General features: G+C 41.7%; 2 protein-coding genes across 2 annotated transcripts; one reads left to right on the top strand and one right to left on the bottom strand.

The window, feature by feature from the left end:
* The first annotated feature begins 317 nt into the window (after positions 1–317).
* phyhd1 (phytanoyl-CoA dioxygenase domain containing 1) lies at positions 318–5013 on the top strand. The gene is made up of 11 exons (XM_055052716.1): positions 318–432; positions 1224–1382; positions 1927–2002; positions 2092–2139; positions 2235–2290; positions 2366–2428; positions 2516–2537; positions 3375–3503; positions 3586–3702; positions 3965–4091; positions 4283–5013. Exons 1-11 carry the CDS (start codon positions 400–402, stop codon positions 4329–4331), a joined length of 879 nt encoding a protein of 292 aa, XP_054908691.1. The 5' UTR covers positions 318–399; the 3' UTR covers positions 4332–5013.
* On the bottom strand, positions 4951–8546 carry dolk (dolichol kinase). The gene is given in 3 exon segments (XM_055052715.1): positions 4951–7307; positions 7310–7915; positions 8426–8546. Coding segments are annotated over 2 exon segments (1569 nt in total). The 5' UTR covers positions 7785–7915; positions 8426–8546; the 3' UTR covers positions 4951–6213.
* Between the last annotated feature and the right edge of the window lie 134 nt (positions 8547–8680).

Here is an 8680-nt window from a genome sequence, read left to right as displayed (position 1 = left end):
TTTTCATAATTATCAGGCATGTTTATCAGGCAAAGAAACACACACAATCACTATATATGTATGTATATATATATATATATATATATATATTATTATATATTATATTATATATATATATTTATATATATATATTATATATATACTTATCGCCAGAGAGTTTTCGATTTTATTCCTATGTGCTTTATGTCACGTTAGCGACACCCAGAGGCCAGACCGTGCCACTACACCGACACAAGGCTCAAGCTGCTGGTCGCCTTGTGATGCAAGGAAAGAGTTAAACGTGCAAAATCCTATTACACTACTGCGTTTAAATTGGTTTTGACAGCTCACGTGTTCAGGCTGCTGGTTACCCGGATGATAAAGGTGACACACATACGGATCGCTTCCCAGTAGATCATAATGGATTTTATGACAGATCAAGACGTGCGAAAGGTGAGGATTTCATTTCATTTATTTATTTGTATTACTTGAACAAAACAAAACTGCTGAAGCTACAACTCTTTCTGAAACACTCTAATAAACTTCAGGATGATGCCTTCTGCCAGGATCTTCCTGCGCAAAAAAGGGGGAAAAAAGTGCAAATGTTTGGGAACATTACGTAAGAATCCTGCACCCAGAAGAGGCCGCTTATGGCTGCAGCATGTTGGCCAAACTGTTTTAGAGCAACAGATGAGTCAGTGTTACGTTTAATCGCCAACATTAAGCGACCGATGTCTTAAAAGTAGCATATTCCGCAACCCAGATGGCGCAGATGGTTACATAACGCAACTAAAAACTGCGTCAAGTTTTCACAGTGATGCTGAATCAGTTATTTTCACCACAGTTTGGTTGGTATTCGCATCATATTTGTTTGTGCACAGTTTCGCCACTGCAACTGGAAACAAACTCAAATTAAGTTTTAAACAAACAGAGAAAAAAAAATCTAAAATAAATAATTTACCAAAGTGGTTGCAACTTTTAGAAGATGCTGTAATCTGGAAAAACCTTGTGGTTGTGATATAAAGCAGTTAAAACTTTATTCAAGTCTGTACTGTCTTTATAAAATTAGCTTAATCAGAATTAGAATGATTTTTTTTCCATCAAGAAAATGTATTCTGATATATAAATCTAAATATTTATTGTGCAAATGCACTTTTAACTGTGTCTGTTAAAGGAAAAAAAAATCAAATGTCAGGTGCAAAACTTCATCTCCACACCTCATTTATTTATTTATTTTTTTATAGTACAAGCAGGATGGATATGTGGTCCTGGACGGGCTGCTGACCTCTCAGGAGTGCGATGAGCTGAGGCAGAGAATGGCTGAGATCGTGGACCGGATGGACGTCCCCGACCACTGCCGGACCACTTTCTCCACCTACCACGACGAGCAGCTAAAAACGCAGGTGACTTGGTCAGAAACACATGCTGACCCTCTGGCAGCTCTTGACAGCTCTTTCAACCTGGTTCTCTTTCTCGCACGCTTCCCGTCGCATCTCGGTGTGAAAGATGCAGGTAGGGCTGCAGAAAGTCCCGTCACGGTTAGTGTCTGGCAAACGCAGCTACAACGCATGACAGTCGTGAACTTTGACCTGTTTTTCTGGGAGTAGAAAACATTGAAACACTAGCATCATGAATACTTGCAACTGAAATTGCAGCGAAAGCCGATTCTTCAAAAATATTGACTTAGTATGTATCTTTGCTACACTTTCTTTTTTTGTTTTTTAAAGATTTTTCTATTTTTAACAATTGAGAAAAACTTTTTTTCCTTCATGTCATAATTACACACAACTTTCTATTGGTCTGTCGTACGAAATACCAGCAAACTATACAAAGGTTTGTGGTTATGATATAACTGATTTTGCAAGGCTCAGTGTGTACCTTTGCCCCAAATGGGGGCCTTTCACCTCTGATGCATCAGTTGACTGCTGTTAATATTTCGTCCTGCAGGGGAATGCGGATTATTTCATCACAAGTGGAGATAAGATCCGTTTTTTCTTTGAGAAGGGTGTTTTTGATGACAAAGGTGAGCTCTGGTGAAACCCTATCTTGTCCTGTCAAATATTTAACGAGTAATGAAAAGCCACGTGAACCGGAGCGTGTCTTGACCTGCAGGGGAATTCATCGTACCGAAGCAGCGGTCCCTCAATAAAGTTGGGCATGGTAAGAAATTTCCGATTTCTTTATTCATGTCCAAAAACAAAGCAAATAAATAAAATACCCTTGTTGACACGATGACAGACACTTTCTCCTTTTAGCCCTACATGCGTATGAATCTTTGTACAAGAAAGTTACACATTCACCCAAGGTTCAGGTGAGTTAGCTGTCATACAATATCAGAGAAAGGTCAAAGAATAATCAGCATTTAAATGAAATGTTGTGCTCTTAGGGAATAGCCAAGAAACTGGGCCTGGTTAATCCTGTGATACTGCAGAGTATGTACATTTTTAAGGTAAAGGATGTGTCTTATCTTAAAGCATTACACAGCAAATGGTGCACGACTGCATTGAGAAGTCATTCATTGTTGTTTCTACTCCAGCAACCAGGAATTGGTGGCGAAGGTAAGAAAGCTTTTATTTCTTCATTTATCACCAGAGAAAGGAATATGATAAACATATTATAACTTCAAATTGTACAACGAGTGATCATACTGGCTCCAGGATTTTCCAGAGCACAAGCTCTGATTAAAGCAGAAGAAATATTATGAATACTTAATAATTTCATATCTTCATTGTTGTGATTTTAACTGTTTCATCAGCCGGTCAGGACAAAAAAACAGCTTTCCTTGAAGCTGGTAAAGAATTGTTCATTTATAAGCCCAGGTTGTAATTACTAATTCCAATTTGAGCTTTCATTTAAAAAGTCATAATGAAAGAAAAAGCAGATAATATTTAGTTGAATCTTTTATTTCTGAGCCTCCAAAGAAACTTTACTCATAATAAAAGCGACTAAGCTATTTTAATGGCCTACGTAGCGCATGTTTTTGCCGAAATTAAAAATAGGAGAAAGCAGTGTGTGGCATTCAAAATGATGAAATTATGTTATTGCTACATCATTAAAGGTAAAAGCATCCGAATGCAATAAAATGATGCAAATATAATAATCTGATTCATCCCAAGAGTTTCCCTTAATCCCGTTCTGCATTCCAGGTATTTAAAATGCGCTGTGTCGCGCTGTGTGACAAAACTGATACATATAAATTTAAATCAGCCAAACAAAGTGCCTTTAGCCTGTTACGGCACCGTGTGTCACCGAAACAGAATGCAGTAAATCAGACATAATGCAGAAATGTGACCATTGTCTTATACACTCAGTGACAGTGGGGAGTCACAACGGTCCCTCATGATATGACGAAATGTAACTTTAAAGTCTGCAGTCGGTCATTGTGTGTTGCACAGTGACGCCGCACCAGGACGCCACGTTTCTGTACACGGAGCCCCTGGGCAGAGTGATGGGGCTGTGGATCGCTCTGGAGGACGCGACTGTCAACAACGGCTGCTTGTGGTTCATACCGGGATCACAGAGTAGTGAGTACAACACTGGACAATTTATCTGTTGGTGCATTTGTCTTTTCGTGAATTTCATCATGTCGCCACTTTATTTTCTCAGGCGGTATTTCCCGTCGAATGGTGCGCACCCCGAAAGGCACCTTCCCGCTGACAGACTTCATCGGAAGGGAGCCAACTTTCGATGAGGACAAGTTTGTCGCTGCACCTGTTAAAAAAGGTGAACGAGGCAAAGAGACCGTGTTCGGATGACATAAAGGCGTATGGAGGGAAAGGGGTCTGATTTGTTAAAGCGTCAAAATACTTATTTACTCCTTGTGCCTACAATAAGATTTTGCTACAATTATTGAAGTGCCGCCTATATTTTATCTGCATGGATTGGCCAATTTCCATCTGCAATCATAATTACTAACCATTTCCAAATGGACTGAGGCCTTTACATTGTTCACCTGGAAATAATAGATTATTTTTTTTGTGTTCAGGTGGTGCGCTTCTGATTCACGGGGAAGTGGTGCACAAAAGTGCTGAAAACACTTCTGAAGACTCTCGCCACGTCTACACCTTCCACATCATGGAGGCCCTGGACACTCGCTGGAGCCCTGACAACTGGTGAAAATATATATTTTTTGCCTGTCAGACCCCTGGGGTTGACGTCGCCTGTGTTGTACTTTCACACAGCTCATATCTAACATATGGCTTACTTGTGAACAATCATTTAATTTCACACAACAGACAATTTTATTTTATTTTTTTATTCATCCGTGTAGCCCATAAATCGTGTTTCTCTTTTTTTTTCCAAGGCTGCAACCCACAGAGGAGCTGCCTTTCCCACCTCTCTACACTAAATGACATCAAAGTTTCTGGCAGCTTACAGAGAGGAACGTGCAAGGAAGATGTTCGACGTTGTCTGCAGAAAGTTTCTGGGAACAATGTTTCACGCCTCAGTGTCTGTTGTTAATGTGCAAACCAGCTCAATGGTTTTTCAACCGTGCAGCTTTGCACCGTCAAAGCACCGAGCATTACGTTGAGAAAGCCACTGCAGTAATATGTAGTCCATAAATAATGGTTAAACACTATAATGACAGCATACCTATTTTTTCAAATGTGACCAATAATAACTGAAATAAATATTTTCAGCATTTTAATAACTGTCCCAAGAATTATATTTGGGGGACAGAAAAGTTTTTTTTATTATTTTTAGTGAACTACTTTAAATTTGTTTTGTAAACCGTTGCTCTGTGCCTTGCAAAAGTGTTAACACTTCTCGGAAATTATAAACACCAATAATGTAATTTATTGGGACTTTATTAAGCAAATCCTACACTTAGTAATGCATGATCGGAAGCACTTACCTTACCTTGACCTGTCTGTTTAATCTGTCTGGTGATACAAAATGCTAGAAAGTCTAAGCATTCCAACAGATGTCCATTTTAAGATTCAGCCTGACTTATTAAACTTCAAGGCCAAATGAGTTTTAACACAAACATAGAAACATTTTTATTAAGAATTAAATTACAAATGAGAAAGTTAATTTTTGTGTTTTTGTAGTATGGTCATTCATTCACGCAGGAGGCTTAGCGAGCATCGGCCATGATGCGCAGATCATGCAATGATACAGAAAAAGGAAAGAATTACGAGGATAACAGCATATTATTCCAAAACACGTCACAACTTAAAGATATACACATATAAAATAACGCCAATCGACACTGAAATCAAAGATCAGACAATAAATTAAAGTATTTTTTGTGTATAAAGGATGAAGTCCAACATAATGACATTTGAGGTCAAGTCTACAAAGCATCTTAAATTAAATCTCAGGGAGTCTGCTCATAGTTTGACCCAAAACATACCGATTCATCATCATAATCATAATAGTTTAAATGATCAGTTTAACAAGGAATGGTCCAGTTAAACCACAAGCACACAGAGCAAAGCAAACATTTATAGCAAAATCGTAGCTGAGGAAAGCTGCATATAAATATAAATATGCTGCAGTACTAGAGTTCACATCAGTGTCATGCAGAATCACAAGGAGAGCGAGCCCTTATACAAAGAAGTTGAGTTGGACTGCCATGCTTTTATCTACAACTTCTACAATAAGTGATCACCTGCTAGAAAAAATACACATTTTAAGGCATGTTAGCATAGCGGGCAGTCCTTTATATTGCCATGGGGGGAATCAAGACTGACAATCAAAGAACAAGAAGATTGACAAAGAGAGAAAACTTTAAATGATGTTCTTCCAAGGCAATGCACGAAAATGTGTTGATTGTACAAAAAAAGATATCAAAAATCTAAACAATACATAGGAGTTCCATATGGGACTAAACTAATTCATTCCCAATGTGCTAAACTCAATTTGCATAATTTAAGAGTTATAGTCGTCAGTGGTTGAGTTTCTTCAGAGGCAGGACAGAAATGTACACCACCACTGACACTGAGCTCATGTTTTTTTATAACCTGCTATAGATCTCCTTATTGCAACATGAAGGTGTACAGTGACAGACTTTATGTGTGCAACATCAGTTTTTGGAGAGATCAAGATTTTAGCAGATTTTTTTTTTTTTGTGCAGAGACGTTCTATCTTTTCGTCCCCCTGTCTGCTGAATCCTAAAGGGCTTCTGTTACTTGCTTTTCTTTAAGACATTTCATTCACAATTTCACTTTGCCACGGGAGACACTCGAGTACAGACAGATAGGAAATGTTTCTGTTTTGCCGTCTGTTCATTTAAAGCAACAGCAGGATGAAGAGGTAGAGCGGCAGCAAAAGATTGTCAATCTGAGAGGTGTAGGCTTCCAGCAGAGCCACAAGGGTGATGGAGCCAACAATCCATGAGTAGGTAGAGTTCAGATTGATGCTTCCATCAAAGATGAGGAACATCGCCACGGCGATGATCTGGGCAAACACGGACGTTGCGGTCCCTTCCAAGGTTTTTCTGGTGCCAGGCCAACGGATCTCTCCCATGGTGCTGCCAAAGACAGACGCAACGGTGTCTCCGACTCCCACAGCCAGCACGCCCGCATAAGGTACCAAACCCCCAGCCCCAGTGAGGATCCCCTTGGGAGCACAGGGTCCAGGAAACAGCCAAATGGGCAGAGACATGCCCAGCAGCAGATAAATGTGAGTGAGAATGAGAGGGCCAGAGTCTCTTTCATCCAGGAACAAGGTGAGAAGTTGCCTGAGCAGCTGGCCGAAAGGCAGGATGCGAAAGTAACGGACATACTCCAGCAACAGGAAAACTGCCAGGCATCCGACAGAAGCCACGTGTAGCAGCTGTTTGTCGTAAATCAGTCCTGGAACATAGGTGGCCACTACTATCAGGTGGAAATACTTCCTGACAACGGTAGAGGCCTGGTGCTTCTTGGATCCCGACTGGCGCTGATAGTTCTGATGTAGCACGACACAAGTTGCGACGATTGCCAAAAGCACCCAATACCCCAGCAAACAGAGTCTTCTGTCATTCAGGGTGATAAAGTCCAAAAGCCACATGATGGGGTGGCGGCCGATGAACAGCGACAACCATGGCATCAGGATACCCAGAACCAGAACGGCTGTCATCATATGAAAGAATAGGGAGGACACCCAAGTCTCAGACTCCATGAAGCAGAAGAGCAGGGCGAAGAAAACACCCAACAGCAGTGAACCCACCACCACCACCGGCAGGAAGTAGTTCACTGGGTCACCTTTGACCTCTGCCAGGTTCAGCGAGCGCTTGATGAGCTGGTTCAAGATGAAACTGACTCCACCGACGATGAGGAGGGCCTCTCCGGGCGTGAAGCAGCGTGGCAGCAGGTAAAGCATAATCAAACAGAGATACACAAGATCAACAACACCTCTAGAACCTCGATGACCTCCGACACCGTCAGGGTCTGCTTTGTCGTGTAGAGGATTGCGCTGCCGGCCAGCCCCGCGATAATGCAAGTGTTGGTTGGGACGGGTCTTGTAACACCCAGCGCAATCAGGGAGAGGAACAGCGCCAGCATCATGCCTGTGATGGTGATCACCATGGAGAACCGTTCGAAGTAGACATTCCCTGAGGCAGAGCACTTTTCTCTCAGCACCAGGCCCATCAGAGGCATCACCATGGAAGCGGGAACGATGCCACTGTTGGCTGACAGGCGAAACTGGAACACGGCAGCTCCCGACTTGAGCAGACGGTCCCATTTGTGCTGGACGTAGAAAGCCTGAACGACGAGAGCTATGCTGCACCAGGAGTGCTGGTTCCAGATTGCCATGTGGACACAAAGCACCACAGCCAAGACCACGACGGACTCCACGTAAACTGGGTTCACCTGCATGGCGTCAGGGAGGATGAGGCCAAAGAAGGATGGAGAGATCGATCTGAACAGATGGGTCTGAAGCAGAACGGGACACCTCGTCACTTCCTTTTGAAGGCGTTCTTCATCGTGTGGCAGGTATGTTTTCCATGCTGCAAAGATAAAAACAAAAAAATAAATGCATCAACAAATCAACTGAAGAATGCAGCGTCATAAAAGTCAATCACTGTATTCAAGATTGTAAAATCATTTTCCCAGTTCAAACGGGATATTGAACTCTTGCAAAACCAACGAAATATAGTCAGTGTGAAAAATCGCGCGTAGAAACATGCTCAGTCTGGTGTGTGGAAAGACACGGGTGATCTATCCACACCAGCTGCAACCTTTGCTCCCGTGGGCGTGGAAGTCGGGGTGACAAGCAACCACAGATCAGCTGTCCTTTCTTTTTTTTTTTTTTTTTTTGACAGATGATCGCTATTCCTTTGCAGATAGATCCAAAAATGAAAAACACGGCCTACAGAAATTCTTGCATTCTGGCAGAAAAGAGGCGACGGGCTTAAAGACAGGATGCTGCCTTCAGTGTCACAGAGCTAACACTAAAACCCAGCTGAGCACCGACAGAAGGGAAACCCACACCGATAAAGACATACAAGAGTACCCACCACGTAGATGCAGCTATAACTGGACGAACGTGCGTTCTGACGGGACAAGCTGCCGCCGTTTCTGTGTAAACCTGTTGGCTTTGTCAGCTGTCGCTCCTCTCACAGCTTGCAGGAAGGGGCCATGTTTGACAGCATGGTCACGTGGTATCGTCACCACAGCGGTCATAAAAAGACTGAAATTAACAGTTTTATTTGCTGTAATATAATAATAATAATAATAATAATAATAATAATAATAATAATAATAATAATAAT

The sequence above is a fragment of the Poeciliopsis prolifica genome, unplaced genomic scaffold (genome assembly GCF_027474105.1).
Source record: "Poeciliopsis prolifica strain line A6 unplaced genomic scaffold, Auburn_PproV2 SCAFFOLD035, whole genome shotgun sequence".
Lineage (NCBI taxonomy): Eukaryota > Metazoa > Chordata > Actinopteri > Cyprinodontiformes > Poeciliidae > Poeciliopsis > Poeciliopsis prolifica.
Note: the sequence above shows the minus strand (reverse complement) of the source record. Positions and strands in the feature narration are given on the sequence as shown.